Source organism: Hipposideros armiger, unplaced genomic scaffold (genome assembly GCF_001890085.2).
Source record: "Hipposideros armiger isolate ML-2016 unplaced genomic scaffold, ASM189008v1 scaffold_74, whole genome shotgun sequence".
In the NCBI taxonomy this organism is placed as follows: Eukaryota; Metazoa; Chordata; class Mammalia; order Chiroptera; family Hipposideridae; genus Hipposideros; species Hipposideros armiger.
The window spans coordinates 2,170,900-2,194,849 of NW_017731424.1; the positions used below are offsets into that span (position 1 = coordinate 2,170,900).

At 52.6% G+C, this 23,950-nt stretch overlaps 1 protein-coding gene across 1 annotated transcript in view; it reads left to right on the forward strand.

Moving 5' to 3' along the window:
* The window catches only part of GRK5 (G protein-coupled receptor kinase 5), a 228,861-nt gene that overhangs the window by 95,055 nt on the left and 109,856 nt on the right, over nt 1-23,950 (forward strand). The window contains exon 2 of the mRNA XM_019642921.1: nt 9,329-9,424. Within this exon, the coding sequence (XP_019498466.1) occupies nt 9,329-9,424 (96 nt within the window). The remainder of the gene's footprint in view (nt 1-9,328; nt 9,425-23,950) is intronic.

The window sequence follows — 23,950 nt, forward strand, 5'->3', positions numbered from 1 at the left end:
TGACACCTAGGCTTTTGGCCTCAGTGGCTGGGTGAATGGTGGTGCCATTTACTGAGAGGGGAGGAGCATCTTGGGGTGAAGGTAGGTGGGAGTCCTCTGGACCCCAGTTTGGGAGACTGCACCTCTGCCCTGGAAATTTTCTCTCTATAGGCACCTCTGTGCTGTGCTGGTTTTGTGCTTCCGTGGCCTCAGACTCTGGAGGAACTTTGTCAGGGCCCAGTTCTCATCCGTCCCTTGAACTAACTTCATGTCAGCCTTGTGGACCAGGAGTTAAAAACCTGGTATTCTTAGGTTCAAATCCCAGCTTAGCCGCTGTGTGACCCTGGGCCAGATACGTGGCCTCTCTGGGCTTGCCTCCTCATTCACAAAGTAAATCCACTTTGCTGTGGGGTCGTGAGACTCAAAGATGATGGAGAGGAAGCACTCAGGCCAGGGCCTGGCTCTTCCTGACCTCTCTGCACCTCAGACCTCCCAGTTCTTCTGTGCCCACAATCATGTCTGCATTAGAACATCCCGGGTCGCTGGGTAGGTTTGATTGGGAAGGCTTTCTAAAGAGTCTGTTCAGCTTCTTTTAAGTAGGTGATGCAAAAATTCTGGGGACAGCAGAAGTAATTATTACTCACAGGGAAATGCAAATATTTTTACAAATAGCTTATGAAAAATCAGGGCATTTTTTTCATGAGCAAATAGACCTGTTTATTTCTCCAACAAAATAGCCACAGTTGTGCTCCAGGGACCAATTGACAACGGCCAGCGGCTTTTCTCAGGGGTCGGCTCACCTCCCTTTCATCCCTCCCCACGTTCGCTGCTTCTTTAACCCAGGGAAAACATACGCGGAGACAAAAAGTGACCAAATTTGGGCTTTGCTGAGAGAAGGGGATTACTTTTGCAGTGAAAAGTTAATTTCTGTGGCCAAACTTTCTCAGCTGTGAAAACCGGTGTGGGCAAAGTGTAGGAAGTCCAGAAATACATTTGAAAAAATGATTTTCCTTGGAAAGGACCTTTTAAAGAAGGCCATTAGTGTTTGCAAGAGGAGAACGGGGGTCTGCTTTCTGCTTTCTCAAGAAGGAAATGTTCTCTAAACGCCTAAAGAGACGCAGGGGAATAGAGGGGAGGCCTGGGGAGCCGGGATGGCAAGTGACAGAGTTTAAAAGCGCGTTAGGTCCGCCCCGTGCCTGGCGCAGCCCGGGAGCTGTAAGCGCATGCTGTATCTGACCCCTATGAAGGCCATTCGGCTATTAGAGCGGTTAAATAACTGTGGCTCAGAGAGGTTGGGGAGGTGGCCTGTGGTCACTCAGCTCATGGACAGACGAGTCAGAAGTCCCACCCTGCCTGTCTGATGAGAGCCCTTGCTCATTCCACACTGTCCCAGAAGAAGAGGCTCTTGGTCCGGGGTCAGGATAACTGACACAGTGAGATGGGAGATGTACCCGAGGGGAGGGGAAGGTGGTGAGCCCTCCCCGTCCCAGGGAAGGTGGCTATGTTCCCATTTTCAGGAAGGAAAACAGAGGCTCAGAAAAGACTATGGTGTGGGATTTTTTGTTTGTTTGTTATAAAGTCCATTTGGAAAGCACCTCTTCCTGTCTGGTCCTACCTTTATCTGTTTATCTGTCTATTCATCAACAATTTATTGAGCATTTACTATGTGCTAAGCACTGTTCGGGGTGCCTGGGAGACAGCAGGGAAGAGAACAAAGAGCCCTGCCCCCCTAAAGCCTACCTTCTAATGGAAGGAGGGCGGAGACTGGCAATGGACGATAAACAGCTTCCATAAGCCGCATAGAATGTTACACGGGGAAGGTTCGGTAGAAATTAGAAATGAAAAGTCAAAGAAAGGCAGAGGGATCAGGAGCGGTGGGGCGGCGGGTGGGAGCAGGTTGTAGCGTTAGAAATGGCGGTCAGCAGATGTTACTTTGGAGGCATGGAAATGTTTTGGAACTAGATGGAGGTGGTGGTAGCACATTGCGGATGCACTAGATGCCACTGAATTGTTCACTTTAAGTAGTGAATTTCATGTTATATGAATTTTACATGAATAAAATTATTCACTAGGTGATAAAACATGGCCAGGGTCACTTCATGGAGAAAGTGGTATTTGTGCAAAATCCTAAAGGAGGCGAAAGGGTTACCTCTGAGGATGTTTTCCCCCCAGGGAGGAAGAAGAGGGTTCCAGGCAGAGGGAACAGCAGGCAGATAAACTCAGGCAAACTGTGACCCCCCCCTCCCTCCATGTCCCCGCCATGGGCCAAATCCCTGGGGACAACAGCTCGCTGCCTGTTTGTAATAAAGTTTAATTAGAATGGAGGCACGTGCATTTGTTTACCTGTTGTCTGTGACCTTCACCTGCCCTTTGCAGAGCAAGTTGCCAACTCCTGAGCTAGGGGAAAGGTCCTCAGGTGGGAAAGTGACTGGGGTTTGGGGGACATGAGAGAGCGGCTCGAGTGGGGTAGCAACAGGTGAGGCCAGAGGGGTAACGGGGGCCAAACCCTGTAGCCTCCTGCGACTTCCCTGTGATACCCTCACACAAACAAAGGGACAGACATCCAGACATCATGCGGATGGGGAAACGGTGCATACATGCGTGTGTGTGTGTGTGTGGGGGGGCGCAGAATAGTGGGGGGGCGGAGAGAGCTGAACTTGAAGTCAGAACTGGGCTTGAGACCTGCTCTCTGCTCCTTGCCAGCTCGGTGTCCTCAGTTCTCTCATCTACAAAAGTTGTGATGGTGGCAGTGGTGATGGCGGCGGTGATGATGGTGACGTTCATGATGGTAATCGTGGCATTGCTGGTAGTGGTGATGTTGACGGTGGTGATGATAATGGCTGCATTTTGTGAGCCTCCTGCTCTATGCTAGGTATTTGCACACTTGGCTCTGATCCTTTATACAGCGATACAAATTGGGCAGCATCTTTGCAGGAAAAAACACTGCGTGACTAAGCAAGGCCACACAACTGGTGTGTGGCAGGGCTCAGGTAACGTGCAGTGATACCCACTTATCATGTTGCGGTGAAGAGGCCTTGAGGGAGTGGGCATTCGAGCCCCTGGGAAACAGCGCAGCCTTCACTCCAAGGCGGCAGCCGTTGGTCAAGGTGGCCCAGGCTTAGTGCCGCCTTGGCAGCAGGGTTTCCTAGGAGGCCTGCTGCACCCCCAGCCTCTTCCCCTCCCCCTCAAAGCCACACCGGAAGCCTCCTTTCTCTCAGGCTCCGTGTGCTGGGGAGGGGCCATGTCTCCCCGTCCCCATGGCGACCAACTACCAGGCCTGGTGTTGGTCTGGGTTTTCCTAATTGAGGTGTGGGATCCTTCTGGTTGTGGCTGAGGTTTTTCTGCTCTGGAAACCCGACTGCGGTGTGGCCAGGAGGTGGGGCCAGGAGGTGCTGGGACCTGCCCGCAGGCCACAGGCCCCACATGCCCCGTGCCACCCCCCATGCCTCACACACCACTTCAACGCTGTACTTCCTTTGAAGAACATTCTAGAGGTTTCAGGTTCTTGTAGCTGACAGCTACAGCACCACGAAACGTCCTGGGGTCAGGCTAACTGTGTGTCTTTGCCTTCCCACGTCCGGTCCCACAGGGTGGAGCCGGCCTCAAGGCCTGGGTTGTGCTAATGCCTGCTGCAATCTGCCCACATGGTTTTTGCCCACCTTCCTGGTGAGGTCCCTTTGAACAACAGAAGCTTCTGACTGGCAGCTGAGTTCAGCTTCCAGGAGGGTCAGCAGGACCTGGAAAGGCCCGCTGCCCCTCCCTGCCTCGTCTTCCTCCTCACTAGGCTGAGATCGGGCAGGTCGCTCCCTGGCCTGGCTGTGCCAGCTCCAGAGCATCAGCCTTTGGAATGCAGCCTGGCGCTTACTCCAGCATTCGGGGCCGTCCCTAGGAGGGTCTCTGAAGTGGTAAGAAGGGCCAGTGCCACCACGTGGTGAAGTTGGTGGTGGCATCAGGCTGTGGGCAGCACTCTGGGGTAGGAAGAGGCTCTGTGCCCCCCCACACCTGCCCTCGCCCTCTCTTGCCCACCCCTGGGGTCCTGTGCCCAGCTAGGAAAGTGCTGGACACACTTGAAGGCACCAGGGCTGCCCGATGCTTCCTGCCCCGAGGAGCTGTGGACTTGGGCCACCCAGTGCAAACGGCACAGTCCTCGTCTCAGGAGATTCTGGGCCAGAGGTGCCTTTGGTGGCCCTTCTTGCTACGTTTTCTTCTAAACATTCATTCAGTGGGTAGTGATGCGGGCATCTCCACCCAGCACCCCCAAATCCTGGCCTCCCAGCTGGAGCGCTTTGGGACAGTGCAGCAACCGAGAAGCCAAGGACAGGGACTCGGGGGGGATCAAGGAGGAGCGACCTTGAGTCAGGGGGCATCTAGGAAGCTTCAGGAGGAGGGTGCATGGAGGCAGAGACCCTGCAAGTGCTGGGTATTTCCAGAAAGTGAGGCCCACAAAGGCAGGATGAGGCCGCCGGGCCTGAGTTTGCAAGCCCCATCCCCCCCCCCCGCCCCCCCCACCCCACTGGCTCCCTTATTATTTATTTTCCCTGCCAGTATCTACAGAAAAACTCTTGAAAAAAAGAGTTCTGTCCTGTCCTGGCACAACCCGCCCGGGTCCCAGATGAGAACACTAAGGGCCGAGGGGTGATGATGCACTCTCCTGCTCCCCAAGTGGCCTGTCTCCCTTTCACAGTGGTTGCCAAGTGCTTTGGGCTGGACAAAGTCTCCTGCAGGCTGAGGTCACCTCAAGTCCACTTGGCTGGAGTTATGTCCCTTTAGAAAAGGCTTGAGTCACTCAGCGGCGCAGCCCCCAATTGGGCCCTGTAATTGGGATCTTGCCTTGTTTGGGGCAGAATGAAAAGAGACTTTGAACCAGTGAGATGCCACACACCCTCCTCATCCGCTTCAGCTGGGAGTGCCACTCTGGTGGTGGGAAAGGTGGCAGAGCCCAGGTGGTTCAGACAGACGTCAGTGGCGGGGAGGGCATGGTGGGGATCAGACAGGGGTACCTTCCCTTCCTCATCAGGAAAACCGGCCTCCTCCGCTGTGCCCGTGGCCTCTGAGAGCACCTGGAGCCTCCCATGGTGTTATTTTCTGGAAAACCAACCCTGCTGGCAGCGCTGTGGAAACGGAGTCTTGAAAGCTCACCTGGGCAGAAAGGAATTGAACAGATTCTTTAGCTCCACAGACGTCACAGGCAAAATTGTAACATTACCTTCCATTTGACCGGCTGAGAGTGGGTGACTCATCGGCGTCTTGTGGCTGGGAACACAGAGAGATCCTTCCCACGTACAGTCTCTAGGGTACTCGAGAACCTCCCAGGCCTTGATCAAAATGTGCCAAGAGCGGCTTCATGGTTCTCCCACCTCCACAAATGTGTATTCTAAAGACCTGCGTTGCCACAGAGCTGGGATTTCTAACAAATTTGCTCCCTCAGGATACCATAACGCTGAACTTTCCAAGCCTTGTGGCCCTTTGCGATTCACAGGCCACTCTGTGAGATGACGGGAGAAAGGGGCCCTGCTGGGAACCCTCGGCCGCTGCAGCCTGTGAGGCTCCCCACCCCGTGTCTTTGCACCTTAAACTAACCAGCAGCACCCTAAACTGTTTTGGAAGGGAGGGTGGCTGTTTCCATGGTCTCACTCATGCTGCTTCTAACAGTTATCCTGGCACCACCCAGGGACTTCTGGTCTGAACGTGCAAGTCTGGGGAGGCCCACTGCTCACTCGGCTCCAGCGTCTCACCTGCCCTCTGAATCCACAAGGGTCTGAGTTGACTGAATTGTTTCAGAGTCTAGGCTGGTCCATGACCTGTGGCCTGCAGAGAAAAGATGAGTCGGCCAATTGGATTTGCTCCTTGGGACTTTAGATTTAGCGTTCTGGCAGGTGGGCCGTGAGCTGGGTTGCAAGGTCCCAAGGACTTGGGGGCCTGGATGCTTCAACACAGCCCCGATACTCACCACCCCAAAGTTAGCACGCACTCCGCCAGTGAGGAGTGCAGTCCCCACAAGACCGCCCTCACTTCAGACCCCAGCCATGATCCCCCAAGCAGAGAGGTGGGCCTGGGGCAGCCGGGGCCACAGGGCCAGGATGCTGGAGGAATTTCTGCAGGAGCATGGTGGGCGTGGCCACCTCAGGATACTGAGAAACAAGTCCAACTGAAATAATAAACAGTATCAACGCTTCAGTCATCAAATATGCAATTTAATAATTCAGTGGCACACTTAAGAGCCAAATATTTGTCTGGAAGTGGTGACCTTATCGAGGCAGGCTTTGTTTGCTGTTAAGACGTGGAACCTTGCCCCAGACCTTTTGAGTTGTGGGAGGAACTCAGTTTATTTCACGGGATTTTTAGAGGCGCTGGAGGCTAGGTGTGAGCAGGGAGGCCATTCAGGGTCCCTGTGGCCTTTTAGGGGACACCCTCCTGAGAGTGGTTGAGAGCCACTGAAATAAAGCCTTTGTCGGCTATCTTTCTTGCTAGATTGGGTGCCCCAAGAAGGGGAAGTCCCAAGAGGGTGACACCCCCTCCGTCTTGCCTGTTGCCATGTCCCCAGCTCCGCAGTGCTCAGTATAGGAGCTGCCCAACCACATTGGTTGAATGAATTAGTGAATCTGTGTTAATATTCTTAAATTAACGGATAAATTAACTTATAAAAGCTGTACACAGAAACACACACATGTATGTGTGTATAAGATAGACTCCTGGTTTCTGTAAACTAGCTACCTGAGAATCACCTGGGGAGCCTTTTAAGAGGTTATATTCCTGGGTTCTAGTTACAGAGACTTGGGGTGCAGCCTGGGAGCCTATTGTCAAGAGTACTTCATTGGTTCCTCAAAAAAGGTAAACATAGACTTACCATGTGATCCAGTGTAGGGGTTCAGAACGAGTCCTCCAAGATATGCCTCTATGGTATGTGCTTATTTTGAGCTGAAGGCAATGGGGACCCTTCAGGTTCATGAGAAGCTTTTACCTTAAAGAATTTAAATTAGGGGCTTTGCCCATAATAAGAATTATCACCAGAAATAACTTTTTATGACCACTATAAAAAGGTCATAACTTTTTATAGGACAGGCAAACTTTTGATTACTGAACATCTGCTCGTCTTATCATCCTGCAAGGACCCTCCTCCCCGCTGAAGCCCAAGGCATCTTACCTCATCCTTAGCTCAGAATGCCATATATCTCATTTTAACTTTCTGTCCCTGCACCTCTCACGCATGTGGGGTCCACATATGTATGTATTTAGTTAAATTTGGTTATTTTTCTCTTGTTAATCTGTCTCGCGTAGATTTAATTATTAGAATTAAAGGAGCACAAGACAACCTTAAAGGGTAAAGGAAAGCTGCTTCCGCCCCCACACCAGCAATTCTGCTCATAGGTGTGTGCTCAGAAGGATTGAAAGCAGGGACCCATGTCCACATCGCAGCAGTATTCACTATAGCCAAAAGTTGGAGACGACCCAAGTGTCCATCCACAGATCAATGGATACACAAAATACAGTCTATACACACAACAGAAGTGTATTCAGCTTTAAAAATGGAATGAGGCTCAGTTGGTTAAGAGCTCGCTCAAGAGTTTGAGCTCTGAGCAACAGTGGTTCGAGTCAGCCCGAGCTGAGCAGCCGCGGAGCTGCCAACAGGTGGCGGGATGGCTCAGCTTAAAAAAAAAAAAATAAATAAATAAAATAAATAAATAAATAAAAATGGAATGAGATCTGACACCTACTACAACATGGATGAATCTTGAAAACATTATGCTAAATGAAATAAGCCAGTCACAGAAGGACACATATTGTATAATTTCACTTATATGCAGTACCTAGAGTAGTCAAATTCATAGAGGCAGAAAGTAGAATGCTAGTTGCCAGGGTCTGGGGCAGAGAGAACAGGTAGTTATTATTTAATGGGCACAGAGTTCCAGTTTGGGATGATGAAAAAGTTCTGGAGATGGATGGAGGTGACGGTTGTGCAACGATGTGAATGTACTGACCCCCACTGAACCACATACCTAGAAATGTTAAGAGGGTGCGTTTTATGTTGTGTATATTTTACCACACACACAAAAAGGCTTGCTTCATCCCCGCCAGGTCGGGGAATGACGAGTGTGGGACTGTGGGAGTGGGGGCGATGTGGACGAGATGGTGCGAATGGCCCTTTGAGGCCTTGCAGCTGGCTGGTGGCTGAGCTGGGAGCGCTGACTTTGCAGCCTTCTCCGAGATGCCCATCCTCACCTCTGTCCCTCAGGAGGCCCGGCAGGCCGCCTGAATAGAGGCCGCGTGGCCTGTCTGCCAGGGCAGCTGCTGCCCATTTCCAGCTGAGCCTTGCCATGTGGGATGCCTGGTTATGGGAGAGACGTCTGAAATGGATTTGTAGGCAGAATTTTCAAATGTTTAAATCTTGACAACTGGTCCAGTGAACAGGCGAGCAAGCACGCCACGTGTGGGTCAAATGGAACAGGTGTGCCGCCCCGGGTCTGGGGAGACGTCTGCCCCGGGTCTGGGGAGACGTCTTCCCCGGGAGCTCACAGGCTCGGGCCCCAGGTGGAGAGACCCCCGTTCCCGCCCCTCTTCCCGGCACTGTATCACCTCTGAGGTCTGACACCAGGTTTCTTCTTGACCCCTGAAGATTTCTCTTGCTTTCAGCGCACACAGAAGGGAAGTCTGAAGGGTGAGGGTGAATGTCTAGGGTCTGGATTCCACTCAGGCTGGGGTCTTGGCTCTGCCATTATGAGCTGTGGGGCTGTAGGCGACTTGCTTCTCCCCCACCCCGTGCCTCAGTTTCCTTATCTGTCACGTGGAAATAGTAAGAGTTTTGCCTCACAGGGTTAGAGTGAGGACTCCACGAGGGTGCACGTGAGGAGTTTGGCTCAGGGCAGAGCCAGCAGAAGGGCCCTGCAGTGTGATCCTGAGCGTGCGTGTGTGTGTCGGCGCCGGCTGAGGGGAGAGCGAGTGTGGAGTCGGGCAGGCCCTCAGCTGGCGAGTTACACAACCTCGGACATCTGTTTCTGCATCTGTGACGCTGGCCCAGTGAGTGCTTCCTCAAAGAGTCATTCTGAGGATTAAACAAGATAGCGTTCAAACGGTGCCTGGCCACAGCACATGCCCAGTACACATTTGTTCTGCCGTTTGGAGTCTGAGGCCTTTGCCTTCTCTGGGGACCTGACAGGAGGGAGCTGGGGCTGGTTGGCCAGGCTGAAGAGAGGAAGGCAGACTGCAAAGAAAGGGGCTGTGGTGAGCTCCTCCGCCCCAGCTGTCTCCCAGCTGGGGAAGCAGGCGGACAGGCGCTCAGGGATGGGATGCAGGCTCTGGGGCCTTGGTTAACACCAATATCAACTGACATCTTTGCCCCCTCTCTCTGCAGGGGGCGGAGGAAAGCGCAAAGGGAAAAGCAAGAAGTGGAAGGAGATCCTGAAGTTCCCTCACATTAGCCAGTGTGAAGACCTCCGGAGGACCATAGGTAAGCCATCCTGCCTCCAGGGAGCTCGGGGAGGGGCTGGCAGGGAGCAAGGCGCCTGCTAGCCACCAAACAGTGAGGCAGATACAAATCAGTTCCCTGAAGGGCTCCAGGCGGACATCCTTGCTAATTGACATACAGATGCAACCAATGTTTATTGGGTATTTGGTGTGTACCGGGCAGAATTCTTTCTCAGTTACCTTTGGAGGCAGGTTACTGTTATTTTGCCCCACCTTTCAGATGGGGAAACCGAGGTGCACAGGGGTTCCGTGACCGGCCCAGTCACACAGCTTGCGGGAGGGTGGTGGGGGCAAGCCAGGCCCAGCACTGAGCCCCCGCGCGGAGCGCTGCACCCTTCCTTCCTGGAGCCCATGGACCCTGTCCTTCGCAAGCAGCCCCAGGCTTCGGGGGCCCAGGGTGGGGTGAGCATCTGGGCTCCCTTTCCCCTCACCAGGGATGTTGGTGCTCGGTGAGGAGCCTGCACAGCCAAACACTCCTGGTGAGGTCCGTCCCTGGCCCCACTTGGGACACGGCTGTGGTGACTGGTGAGGGCTCCGAGGGGTGGGTGTGACGGTGGGGACCCTGGCCCTTCTCCCCTGTGTGCCCTTGGGTGGGGTACCCCTCCCTCGATGCATGAAGGCTCCTTATTGGATACAGGATGCCCTGTTACCCTGGCTACCAGAATGCCTTTCCTGCAGGCTGAGCCCAGCATTTCCTCAATGGGCCCCAGGGACTGGCTCCCAGTCAGCCTCAGAGTCAAAGCGCTGGTCCAAGAGACCTTTCTTAGGAGTTGGATTGGCGGAGAGAGCTCGCAGTCCGAGGAAAGGACCCCAGAGCGGGGAGCGGTACCAAGAAGCAGGTGGCCGTGTGAGGGCTCGGCTCACCAGGGAGGGGCCTTGCCTGCAAAGCCCTCGCTAGGGAAGCCATCTGCTTCTCTGCCTTTGAATAAACTGCCCACAGGTGGTGGTGCCAGGAATGCCCCGTGAGGCACGGCCAGGACGAAAGACACTTCCTCAGAGAATTTAAATTAGCTCCTGGCCAGGGTCTTTCGGAGTGCGCTGTTCCCTGCTCAGCCATTGTTGGTTGTCTTTTTGCCTCTCAAGTGTGAAAGGCTCTTCAGGAAGGAGCTTTTAAATTCACCACCGTGCACCCAGTACTTGGCCTGCAGGAGTCGCACAGTAGATGGTGGTTGATGGATGAGTGAAGAAGGAAAGAATGAATGAAAATGTGTAAGTGAACACCAAACTAGTGTTTCAAATAAAATGGAGGAGTATTGAGAGTATTATAAAGAACGTTCATGTATCTGCCATCTGGATTTAAGAAATCTTAATACTTTGCTATATTTGATTTGTGTGTTTCTTAAAAATACAAAACATATGAACTATAGGACTTCTGGTTCGAGATGGCACTGTCCTGTCCCTCTCACCAAGGACAGCCAAAGGTACTAGACATCATGTACAGAACAAATGTAAGGAGATTCTGAAAGATGGAGGGGAGAGGCAGACGGGCTGGGGACCTTGGGATGTGAGGAGTGTGACATGCCAGCAAGTGCGTGGGTTTTCTGTTTTGCCTCCCTATTTCCCACGGACAGGGTGCTAGAGAAACTCATGACCTGGAAGTGCCAATGGGTGCAGACAAAAAAGACCCCCCCCAAAAAAACAAACAAACAAGCAAACAAAAGCCCATTCTCTGTAGCCCAGGAAAGGGGCAGCTGAGCTGAGCCGGGAAGCTGTTGTACAGCTGGCCACTCCCCTACTGTCACTTCTGTACGTTCACACCAGCAACATGGAGGCCTCCCTTTCTGCCCGTCTTCTCACTTAACCGAGATCCAGCTTCAGATCCAGGGCACCCTTCCCGCACTTCTCTCCTCTGCCACCCAGATTCTGATACTTGTCCGAGGCTCGTGCACCCCCAGACCCTCAGCACCCCTCACTCCAGCCCTGCTCCCCATGAGGCTGCTGGACATTGCCCTGGAAGCACCACAAATGTCCCTCACCTTCCAGTTGGTCCTGCCCTCTTCACTTCCGGTTTGGGGGACCCAGGAACGTAGGATTTGCCTCTGAGCTTTCCTTTGTCTGTGGACCCTGCCCCACAGGCCCCATCCCCACGGGTCCCTCTAGGTCCATAAACAGGCCTCTTGGCAGGGCCCACCCCCCACCCCCACCCGCCGGGAGGGTGCGCTCTGGCATGTGAAAATGAATTCTTCTGTTCTCCTCAATCCTAGAGGGCGTTGAAAAGAGTCTGTGTGCGAGTGCAGTGTGAGAGGAGGCTGGGCAAAACAGGAAGGCCGCCATAAACCCAGGGGCTGCCGTCCGTGGCCACGGCCCCAGCGCTTGGGCCTTCCCGCCTGTTTACAGTCCGTCGCCGTGGTGTTTGCTGAGCCTCTGCTGGGGTCCTTTTGGAAGGCTTTCTTAAATAAAAATCTCATTGCTTTTCTAGACCAAGACACAAACCAAACAGTGGCAAATGCCGCATTTATTTTTCTTGTGGACACATGAGCTCACACTCTGCAGCTCTTTGGGATGATGTGCTGGGACAGGCTTCGGGCCAAGGTGACAGGGCCTCTTTGGGCCCAGAGGACAGTGTGGGGTGGTGCGGTGGGAAGGCCCTTGATCAGAGCGAAGGGCAGAGCCCTCGAGGACCCAGGGACGCTGCCTCCTCTGCATGGCCCAGAACAGTGGTCAGTGAAAGCCTGCCCTCTTGCCCACAGCACTGCCCTCCCAGCATGTCCTCCCAGCAGCTAGGGTGACTTTGAAAAATGAAAACTGTACCCTATGAATCCCCTGCAGAAAACACTGCAACAGTCCGCCATCCCGCTTGGAATAAAACCCAAGCCCCTTATCCTGCCTTATAAGCACACTGGCCATTAGGTGAAGCCTAGAGACCCCTTCTCAGAATAATGCTTTTACTTGTAGAAAGTAAAATACAGGGGTTGCAAAGGAAACCTGTTCTTTTCAGTTATTCGGTACTTTTAAAATTTATGATATTGAAGTATATGTGCTTCTAGGTTAGTACCTTAAATAATGAGGTTTGGCAGCTGGTCAAAGAGCTGCTGTAATGTTGAATTTGTGATAAGTGTTAAGTGATATTTCCAGATACCTGTAATAATGCGATATGAATGGATCTGCGACTTCTGTCGTTGGCAAGTCCCAGGTGCCGCTACCGTTACTGTGGGTTATTGTCGACTTTCATGACCCAACCAAGTGCTCGTTTTCAGCTAGAGGTTGGTGAAAATAGAGATGACATGTTCTTCTGTCCAAGTCCATGGGTCCCCTAAATCCTGTCCGTGGACCTGTTGGCAGTGGCTTTGCCCCCTGCCCTTTGTGAGCTGGGCCTGGCCTTTGTCTCGAATCACTCCCTCCTCCCCAGTCACGAGCTGCACTGATGGTCTTTTTCTTCAAATACCTCAGATTTGTCTCCAGCCTGGAACTTTTGCAACTGCTGTTCCCACAGCCTGGAATGCTCTTCCCCACACATTTTCCAGGGGCCTCTAGGTCTCTGTTCAGATGTCACCTTCATAGAGAAGCCTTCCCCACCAGCCTCTGGGAAGGAACCACACTCTCCCTGTGGTTGCTGCCTATTCATGTTCTTTGCCTGTAACGCCATCTGAAGTCATCTCTTGTTGTTGACTTGAGTCTTTCCTGTGTCCCTCCCCCCACTGCACTGGGTGTCCCATGACTGTGTCTTGCCTGGCTTACCACCGGGACAGTGCCTGACATGGAATAGGGGCTCATTAAATATTGGGTGACTGACTAGAGGAACGAATGAGGTGAAATATTGGAAATTAGAGGTCTTTAAAATTTGTGATGTGCTCATCATAGCCACATGTAATCTTATCCAGTGGTTTAAACCTAAAGTCATAGACATTTAGACTTTGGAAGTACCTTAGAAAACATCTACTTTAATAGCCCTCCCCTCAGTCTTTATTAGGTAGATGAGTCAACTTAGCACAAGCTACAGGACTGGGGCCACAGTCTGGCACCCACTAAGTAGGGGACGTCTCCTGGTGGCTCCTGGCCCAGGCTGGTTTCCTCTAAGACTACAGTTTGAGTAATTCTCACAGTGATGTTAGGGTTCCACAGAATCCTCAACACAAGGAACTGGAGAGCATCTTGTCCAACCACCCATTTTGGACCTGAGTAAAAGGAGACGTGACCTGCCCAGGACAGCTCAGGCCCCTGGTCTATATAGCTTCCCATTCCACAGCATCATATTGACTCATAAATGTTTTGGGCATCAGCCCCTACCAGTAATCAAAGCAGAGACTCTCTAGGCACTCAAAGGGACGGGCGTTTCTGTCTGTCTGTTTCTTTTTATACTATCTTGTAAGTATGGGTTGTATGTTCACAAGTGTTTATTGAGCACTTACTATGTGACACCCATTGGGGATGGGGGGGTCACAGATGTGATTGCTGCTCGCCTGGAGCTCATTCATGGCTTTGCCCAGGAGACTGAGAGAAATAAAGCAATGATAACAAATTGAGAAATTTCTATAATGGAGGAACAGAGTGCTGAGCTAGATAAAAGTGTTGAGGGTCTGCACCCGTCAGAAACATCCCTGGATGGAGGTGGTATCACTGAGCCTCCTGGGACATCTGTTTCTGTGAGCTGGACCACATCCTGTCCACCTTAGAGTCTCCATTACTGGCACAGTGAGTGGATGGGTGGTGGAAGGATGGATGGATAAAGTGGCCGAATGGACGCTGCCCTCCTTCCCAGCCTGGAAACCGTGATTGGCAGCGATGGGTATTAAGACAAATTCCTCGCCATACACATTTATTTCCATCGTGAGCCCCAGACATAAGTAACTGATTTTAGACAGCCCTGGCTGAGGGCAGACAGACCATGAGAGGAGGAAGGGGTTCTGTAGTCTGCTTGATGAAACATCAAGTAATGACATTACTAGTTAATAAGCTAATTGTTCACATAAGATAATTAGAGGCCCCAAATCAAAGGAGTTCTCAGAATGTCCAAAACTTGGAAGGCTAGAACGTCATTGTGAAGATAAAAGATTGTTGAGGTCTGCAAATATTTCTCAGTGACGCAGAAAGTTCTGTTGGGGAAAAGTGTGGCATTTTTATTTATTTAGCTCAGTCTCATTGCGTACTTTATTCTTTCATTTAAAAAAAAAGTTGGAGGGGGCTTGAGTGAAAGAGTTGATTATTCCACTGTTTGGCCATATTTCTGTAGGAACTGTCCAAAAGCTATATAATAAATCAAGACCCCCTCCCCACCCCCTGGTGTGACTGACGTTTACGAGGAGGCTGTTCACAGAAAGTAGCTGCTGTGGTGCCCTGTGCCCTCGCGACCGACGACCCACGGGGAGATTTCGTTTGCCTGGCGGGACAGCCCCTTGCCAAAGCCTTAACTCTTTCCTAGAGCTCTTTCCAGAAGCCCTAGGCTGTGGGGGAGTCCTAGAAGAAAATGTAGCATCTTAACGTTAAAGAAAAAAACCCAGAGCACCGTAGGGATGTGAAGACCGCCGGGAACTAGCCTAGTACTTGACGATTCACTCCCTGCACTGTGCGCATCTTTAAACGAGAAACCAATCTACGAGCACTGGTTGAGCCCCTCCTATGGACTAGGCATTGTTGCAGACGCAAGAGCTGTGCCCCTGGCTGTAGAAGCAGTGCACTCGCACGCAAGGACCTCCTCTGTCGTTGGTGCTAAGGTCAGATGGTGGCTCTGCTGTGCCTAGCAGAGTGACGTTGGGCAGGTTGTTTAATTTGTCTGGGTTGCAGTTTCTTTGTCACCAATACCAACCTGGAGAGTTGGTGGGAGGGCCAGCAGAGTGCCTGGCACATGCCATCATCATTGTCATCGTCGTCATCTTCCTCGTGGTGCTAGTGGCTTCAGGGCAGAGGTTGAAGACCCGTTGGGAGGACTCGAGAGGTTCCCAAAGAAGCTGAACTGGCTCCAAGCGATGCATGGAGTTGGCTGTTTCTTTGCTACGTCATGTGGGTCCAGTGTCCCAGGACCCCTGCCTTGGGGTCCTCTGAGTCCTACCCTTTCCTGAGCTCCTGCCTCCGGCTGCTGCTTCCTGGAGGCCCACTCGGATTTCTGTAGTGCTTCCCGCTCCATCCTCCCCTGGACCCCACAGCGCACCCCGGGAAGCTAATAGTGCCACACTCTGCCCAGACACCTTTACAAGGACGTATAGTTATTCTAGAAGGTTGCGCCCCAGAGTTCTACCAATGGTTACCCCTGGGGAAGTCATGGAGGTTAGCATTATCTGTAAGGTGGTTTTTTAAAAGAATGAATAGGTGTATTATTTATGTAATTAAAAGTTGAATGAATAAAGACTGGATTTGCTGCCTGATTCCACAGTGGGGCAGTGGGGACAGTGACACCATTTCCCTCTTTCCTTGTTGGTTTTGTGTCCCTTGATGATTCTGTGGGCTCCGAGAGGATGGTAGAGCCTCACCATCTTTGCATACCCCGCAGGAGGGGCTGAGGGGCCCCTGCCCGGTTCTCCTGGGATGCTGGCAGGCAGGAACCACCCTGTAGCCTCCAGCAGGGGAGGTCTCAAGGTCACCGTCTTGCGAGGGTTTGCAGGAAAGCCCAGGCCTGTATCAGTTCAGTCTGACCCTGGACCCCATCCCTGGGGTCTTCAGCCTCCAGCCAGGCTGCTTGGCTCTGCTCTGACCAGCAGTGGCCCCACAGTGGTCTCTGCCTACACAGCGTTGGTGCTCACTGAATGGAAAGGGGTGGTTTGGGTCCTTTCCCAGAGATGCAGCAGGGCGCTGGTCTGTGCCTCCAACGCCTTCCTTTCCTGCTCCCCACTGCTCAAGGGCTACTGGCCCCCTGGCATTGCCCGGCTTGCGTCAAGGTTAGAAAAGGCTCCTGGACTCCTGGGTTGGGTCCCACCCCAGCCAGGGTCGGGTCCCACCCCAGCCAGGAACGCATATGACCCAGTCCCCTTCAGGCCTGCCAGGCTAGCACCCGAGCTCTTGATTTCATCGTCAGGGAAACCAAGTCTTTCTGCAGACGTCATTCCCGTCCTTGGGGTGATAAGGGCGCGTCACGTCTGTCGTTCTGCCACTTGCCATGCCCCGATAAGGCACAGCATCTGCTCGTCCTTGGAGGGTGAGATAAATTTAGACGTGGCAGATTTAGTACCTCAGGTGACCTGTTTGCAGCTGTAGTGCTCAGGAGGGAGAGGACAGCCTGTCTTGTCTGCCCATTGTCCTCTGGGCATTAGTCTCACTACCCCCGCAAGATCAGTAGCCACCTGAAGACAAGGGGCTGGTCCTCGGTGCCTGGCGTGAGCTTGTGAGGTGCTCAGTGATCCTAGTCAGTGGGTCTTGCATTCGGAGGTTCTTAGATGGGCACACTGATGGGTACTTGTTTTGGTCTGCTATCTGGAATTGTGCTTTTTTCAAAGGTTGCCCTGCAAGGAGCTGGTGTGACTCAGAGCGGGCTTCTACCTGATCAGGATTTCTTTTTACCTTTTATGTTTGGGCCTCTGTGTAAGATTTTATTCCAGGGTTAAAACCAAGTTTGAACCCCAGCACTCTAGACCAGGTCTCCCATTTTTCAGGTAGGTAAACTGAGTCCCAGGGAGACAAGTAGGGCTTGCCAAGTCTCACCGCGATCTGACTCCAAGGCAGGCTTTCTCACACTGTCTTAGTTTGTCATGACAATGTGCCACAGACTGAGGGCTTAAACACCAGAAATTTATCGTCTCACGGCTCTAGAGGCTGGAAGCTCAAGATCAAGGTGTTGGCAAGGTCTGTTCTTTCTGAGGACCATGAGGAACAGTGTGTTCCAGGCCTGTCTCCTAGCTTCTGGTGGTTTGCTGGAACTTTCGGTGTTCCTATGCTTGTAGGTGCATCTCGCCACCTCTGCCTTCATTGTCACGCAGCCTTCTCCCAGTGTGTGTGTGCGCATAAGTCGGTATCTAAATTTCCCCTTTTATAAGGACACCAGTCATTTTGGGTTAGGGCCCACCCTAATGACCTCATATTAACTCGATTGCCTCTGTAAAGACCCTGTTTCCAATTAAGGTCACATTCTAGGGTACTAGGGGTTAGTACAAAGACATTTTTGGGGCGGGGGGCGGTGGGTCACAGTTGAATCCCTGATGCCCAGCTCCTCACATGGTCTGTGGAGGTCAAGTTCAAGGGGCCAGAGGACCCTGATTCCCATCAGGGCTGAGGGTAGACCCTCCCGTTCCCTGCCGACCCAGGCTTGGGGTTAACCCCTGCAGGCCCAGGCTGACTGCCCACGGGAGGATTCACTGTTTCCCAAACCATGTGGCGTGGTGCTTTTTCATTCCCTCTTTCTATTGTTGTTGTTGTTATTGTTCAAGTAAATTATTTTGCTAAAAAACATACAGAAAATTTTGAGGGCAGGCCGCCCATAATTTTGCCACTCAGCTCTAGCCACCTGTGGCAGTTTCCTCTGTTCCTTCTAGAAGTTTTCTCCTGTGCACATGCCTACAGTTTTGTTTCTTACTTTTTCTCTGAATAGAATTTCAAAAATATTTTCCCGTGTCATTAAAATTCCCCATAAATCTGATTTATGTTTTTCCATTTGACACATATTTATGGAGTGTCAGACACTGGGGCTACATCAGTGGCCAAAACACAAAACTCCTGTCCTCAAGGGCTGCCGTCCTCCAGGTGGGTGATTCTACCAGTGGACAGTGGTCCCCCACCCGGCATCAGTCCAGGCTCCCGATTTATCCCCACCTGTGGCTAATGTATTTCCTGTGGATGGAGTCTTCCTTTAAGCTATCTTGAAAATAAGCCCTCACCCAAGAGCCCAGAATAAGCCTGAGTTTTAAAGTCATCATATCTATCACATGTATATATTGTACTACTTGGTGATGTATTTCTCTCCCCTTCGTGTCCCCCCCCCCTCCCAGTTTTTGCCATTACAGTTAGATTCAAACGAGCATCTTTGTATGTCACTGTGACATTTTGATCTCTGGCTCCAAGGTGAGAAAGCCCACACTGTCTTTCTGAAGGCCAGAGGCATTTGTCTAAAACCCGATCAGCGTGTGCTGCGGCCTCAGCCCCATTTGCGGCCTGTGGAACACTCTTCCTCCAGCCCATCTGCAGACGCCATTAACCTGACACATGCTGCTGATGGACAAAGCAAGTGAGGTTTGGGGAGCACCCTGGGCCCTGCTTACCAGCCCCAATCCACAGCAGCCACAGGCATGAGAAGGGCTCTTCTGTCTGTTTTAAGGCCCGTCGCCGAAAACGGAGGAAAAACAAGCTGCTTTATGCAGCAACGGGGACCTCAAAGCAGCACAAGGGGCCAGCCGGCCCGCAGCAGCCTGAGCACGACAGCGCTCTGCCCCATAAAGAGACGCTAGGACAACACTTTGAATGGTCTCTGCCCAGACTCTATTTATGGAATTTACTTCCCGGGCTCGTCTGTTCAGCATCACCTTGGCAGCATCTTCCCCAGCGTCTGCCTCGGTGTGTTAAATGTTCCTTGTTCCGAGGCCCTGGAGCTAGCACCCAAGAGAGGGTTAGAAGAAAAAATGTGGAGGGAAGGATATTTGGGGCCAATATAAACTTTTCAGGTTTTTTTTTTTTTTAAAAGAAAACCCAACCAAAGAACAACAACAAAAAATTTATTCCCTCAAGGGCCCCTGTTGACTTCTAACTGCGGCCCTTCCCAGCCGATGTCAGATAGGAAAATACAAAATCAAGACACCTTGAGTGCTGCTTTTCTCCTTTTTTTTTCTGTTTCGAGCTTGTGCTGTCCTTGTGTCATCTTTAAAAATTAGTTTTAAAATTGTCTTTTAGTTCTCATTGTCTTTACAAAAACGATGTACATCCATCGATGAAATTTCCAAAATGTACTCTAAAAGGAGGAAAATAAAAATTGCCCATGGGATAACCGCTGCTAACATTTTGGTTTATGGCCCTTTCGTACTTTGTTCTGCTGATAGAGAGAACCGCACCACCCATCATTCGTTTCCCTGCCCAGAAGTCAGACACCGTTTGAAATTGAAATACATGGTTGTGGCATTCCCCGCTGGACTGGGAGGCAGAAGACCCTGGTTCTGGCATCACCGCCTCGAGTCTGTGGCCTTGGGGAAGTCACTTCTCCTGGATTTTGCTCATCTTTAAAATGGGGATCCAGTAATCCCCACCTTAGTGGATGATCACGTGGCCCAAAGACTTACTGGTAGAAAGTGATTTGTAACGTGCTTTACAATTCGTTGTGGCCATTTTTGATGTGGTTGTGGGACCCTTGGGCTGGACAAAGGGCTGAAGTCGTTTTCCTGTCTTTCTGGTGAACTGTGACCCTTTTTTCTAAAGCTGCCCTGTGTCTGATCTTCGTCCCTCCAGCTGCCCAGAGACCCGGAGCCTCCCGTTCCCCTGCCCGGGACACGTGGCCAGTCTCTCTCTGTGTGCAGGCATCTCCGCCTCTGCAGCATCGCTTGGGTCAGCCCCTCTCTCCCTATCCCTGCTCGCCCCCTCGTCCTGGCCACCTTCCTCTCCTGCCTGAACTCCTGTGTTGCTCCAGACTCCCTCCAGGTTCACCTGTTTCCAGACAAGCTCCATGCAGCAGCCAGGAGACTCTGTCCGTCTGATCATGGCACCACCTGCTTCAGTAGCTTTCCATTTCACTCAGAATGGAGCCAAAGGTCTTATTAAAGCTGACCAGAGGCCTTTGCTTACTGGTCCAGCTCCACGTTTTCTTCCCTTCTCCAGGCCTTTGCTGGCTCACTTCCCCAACTCAGCCTGGTAGGCCTCTACTCTGCAGGCCACTTCCTCCAGGGAGCCTTCCCTGGTGACCTCGCCTGGCCTGGGCTTGGGCCTCACTTGACTGAAGGCCCCGTAAGGGTGGATCCTGGTTGCCTGTGCTGCGTCCCCAGCTCCCAACAAGAGTGTCTGCTGTGCTCCAGGCCGTTTCAGAATCTGGATTTTCTTTCTTGGCTCAGATATTTTTGTTCTCCCCTGGAGATGGAAAACAAAAACACTTAATCTTTCCCGATCCTGGAATGATTGCTGATGGGTCTTATTTTTCTCACCGAGTTCTTTTAAAAGGCCCTGGCAATCACCTTGTCAGCTCTGAAGTAGCTGCTTTTATCAAAAGTGGCTCAGGGAGGCGATGTCCAACTGCACCCCCCAAGGGCAGCAACCCCACTTGTCTCTCCCTCCCTGGGCCCTCTGTGGACCTCAAGGGGAGGTGTGGGAGAGGGAGGGAGGGGTGTATGCTCCCAGCACAGCTGTCACGCGGCACCCCTCTCGCTGTCGGAGTCTGACTGGCTGGGCAGAGATGGGCACAGAGGTGACACTGTTCCAGGCCTCTGACTGAGCCCAGCTTGGGGCAGAGGAAGGTGCCGAGAATGACGTTGCCAAAAGACTCTGTTATCAGGCTTGGGTGTCCGCGACCCGGACGTGCCTGGCAGCTGTGGGCGCCGTGCTTACACCTTAGGCAGGTCAGCTGGGGCAAAGCTATTGAGCGGCTAACCGAGCTCGGCCAAGTTGGGATGGAAACAGTGAAGAGCATGAGCCCAGAGGAACCTGGGTCTGAACCAGGCTCTGTTCCTCACTGACTATGACTTTGGGCAAGTGACTTAATTTCCCGAATCCTCAATTGCCCTATTTTGCAAAAGGGGACCAGGAGTGTTGCAGGGAGTAAATGAAGACGTGCACGGGCAGGCTCTGCCCAGGGCCTGGCTTCCCATGAGCGCTTCCAGGCAGCAGCTGCTCCACCGCCATCTTCCTCTTCATCATCACTGTCTTTCATCATTGCCACTGCCGTCAATAGTCCCCGTTCAGCTCAGAGCTTTGTTCCCTGGTTCCCCGGGTGGTGGTTGCCAGGTCCTGCTGGTTTTAGGCTTATCTGTTCATTCATTCATTCATTCATCTGTTAAGCCCGTACTCTGTGCCAGGGATCCGGGGAGCTGCCAGGTGGTGGGGAGCTGCTTTCGGGAGTGGCTCTTGGCAGCATGGGCAGGGCCACGTTTATTGCCTTTATGTAACCTGAATATAACCCGCTTCCCTGAGCCCCAGGCCCATCCCTCAAATTGCTATTTGCTAACTCTCAGAGCAAACTTAGAGGTTCTGCATGGAACACCCCTCCCCTTTCTTGAAGGTCATCTCACCCATCCGTCTGCCTCCAGGCTGGAGGGGCCTCAACCACCTCAGACACGGGGCATTAGCCAATCCCACCCATGAGTGCCCGTTCAGTTTTCACTCTGGGCAAGGCCTGCAGAGCGTCCTGGGGTCGGGGGGAGGTGAGGCCAGCTCCACCTCTTAGGGAGCTGCTGCCGGTTAGGAAGACAGGACAGAAAGCACACACGTGATCCTGGGAAGTAGCCACGTGAAAGTGGGCAGCTGTCACGTGTCTATCCTCAGTACCAGTGCCCAGAGGTGGGGCAGGAAAGGGGGACAGAGATGTCTCTGTTGAGTAGTGGGAGAAAGGGAAGACTTTGGGGGTCAGCAGGTTCCAGCATCATGCCCTGGGCGCTTAGCGTAGCCGGACATCGGGCTACGTGCTTTACACACAGGCTCATGGAATCATTACAGAACTCTGAGCCAGGTACCCTTTTCCTCACCCCTAATTTATAGGTGAATATGCAGAGATTCAGAGAGCTTAGTCAATTGCTCAGTTAGAAAGCTCTGGAAGAAGCAGAGCCCAGACTCTAACCTGTGCCTGAGTCAAGGCCATGCTGGCTGTGGATTTGCACCATGTTGGCGTTGCTTTGTTCATTGAGGTGGTATAACACGGGGCCCCATTTGGGAGGTGCTGTGTGCCCTGCTTTGGTGGGCCTGGTGCAGAGAAGTCATGAGGGAGCAGGTCCACGAGAGGCCGGGCCTGGCCAGAGACGCCATCATCCACGCCTCCAGCCTAAGAGGTCAGGAGCTGGTCCTACAGGTAGTCGGGAGCCTGTGCACGTCCGTCTTACAGCCCCTGCAGCCATCCTCAGCATGAGAGCAGAGAGCAAAGAGGCTGTGGACAGAGCAGGCTGGGCTTCCAGGGCAACATGACATCCATTCACGTCTCCAGATATTTATCCTTTACCTGCTGTGGGCCAGGGAGAAGAGACCATGTTTCTCAAGTCCCCAGCCCAGGACCTGGATGGAATGGAGCGTAAATGGCCTCCGCTTCTGATGATGGTACGTCACGGCTCAGGTAACGCCACAGGAGGCAGGAGCGGCTGGAGCTGCTCTCACCTGCAGCGTCAGGCAGGGAGCAGATTTCTCTTTGTGACGTTGGGTCACCGGATGCCTCCCATATCACCTGTGAGGTCTCTGAGCTGTCAGCTCTCCCTGCTGCCCACCTGTCTCTCCTCCCCTCTTTTTGGGGGTGGTTTCTCGCTCCCCTGCTGTCTGTCCTCGCTCCCTCTTCCCCCTGCAGGGCCTTTTAGAAAGTGGCAGATGGGCACGAATGTCACACTGGCCACCTCTTTCCCCGTGCTGTGCCCGGGCCCAGCCGAGAGATCATCTTGGGACTTGCCAGGTGAGGCCTGCAGACCTGAGCTGGCTGGGGGTGAGAATGTTTGTTGTGGGGTGCAGAGGGAGCCCTCCGCCCCTGACAGTCCCCTGGCCGCCGCCTCTGGCCAGCCAGCCACGAGACTCGTTCTCTTGGGCTTTTGCTGTCCTCTGTCTACGTTCGGCTTTAACGTCAAAGGAATAGCTCTCGGCCTGCCGTGTGCGCCTGATGCTGTGTCAGCTGCTCTCCCCGCAGCCCCCAAGCCTGCATTCCTCCTGAATTCCCGTTTCCCTCAGTGGCTTTCCCAGCCTCTCCAGGTAGAAACCTTGGCTTCCCTGCCCCTCTTCACCCCTTTGCCTTGACACCCTGCTGGGATGAGTGCAGTGTCCTCTTCGTGGGCCCTGTTTCTGGATGGTTGCGTTTTCCTTCCTGCCCATCCAACCTGACCTTCTTGTCTGCTGTTCTCAGCACTCAGAAGCCCCTTGACTTTTCTGAAGACCTCCAAGTTGAGGTTCCTAGCAGATACAAATGGCCTCTCCACTCACTGCCCATGGGACAAAGTGCAGCCCCCACAGGCTGAAGGCCGGGCCTGTGCCCCTCAACTTGCTCCCTGACTTGCTATATAAAGCCACCGAGCGTGGTCCTCACCCCAGAACCCCCCATCGCTGGAAGCCTTCAGGTGTTTCTTGCCTTTGGGTAAACCTCTGCTAACACGGTGGCTAACAGCATGACCTTTCAAGTCGCAGTGTCAAATCCCTGCTCTCTGTTTAGGAGCTGTGTGACTTTGAGCAGTTTGCTTAACTTCTCTGAGCTGCGGAGACAGAACAAAAATGATAGCGACACTGGAGCGCCTCTCACCTGTAGCGTCAGGTCGTTATTATGTGCCAGACATTGTGCCCAGCATTTTGCTTTACCTTCTTACACCCACCCCATAACCCTAAGAGGGAGGTGCTATTCTTAGGCTCACTTGGCAAATAAGGAAATTGGGGTTTGTGGCAGTGAAGCTCCTTGCCCAAGGTCACGTACCATGAAGAGGCAAAGCCAGACTGAGGTCCCGTCTGGGCGTTGGTCCTTCTTCACAGGTGAGGGTGCACTTTCCAGGGTTGCTCAGGGGGTTTA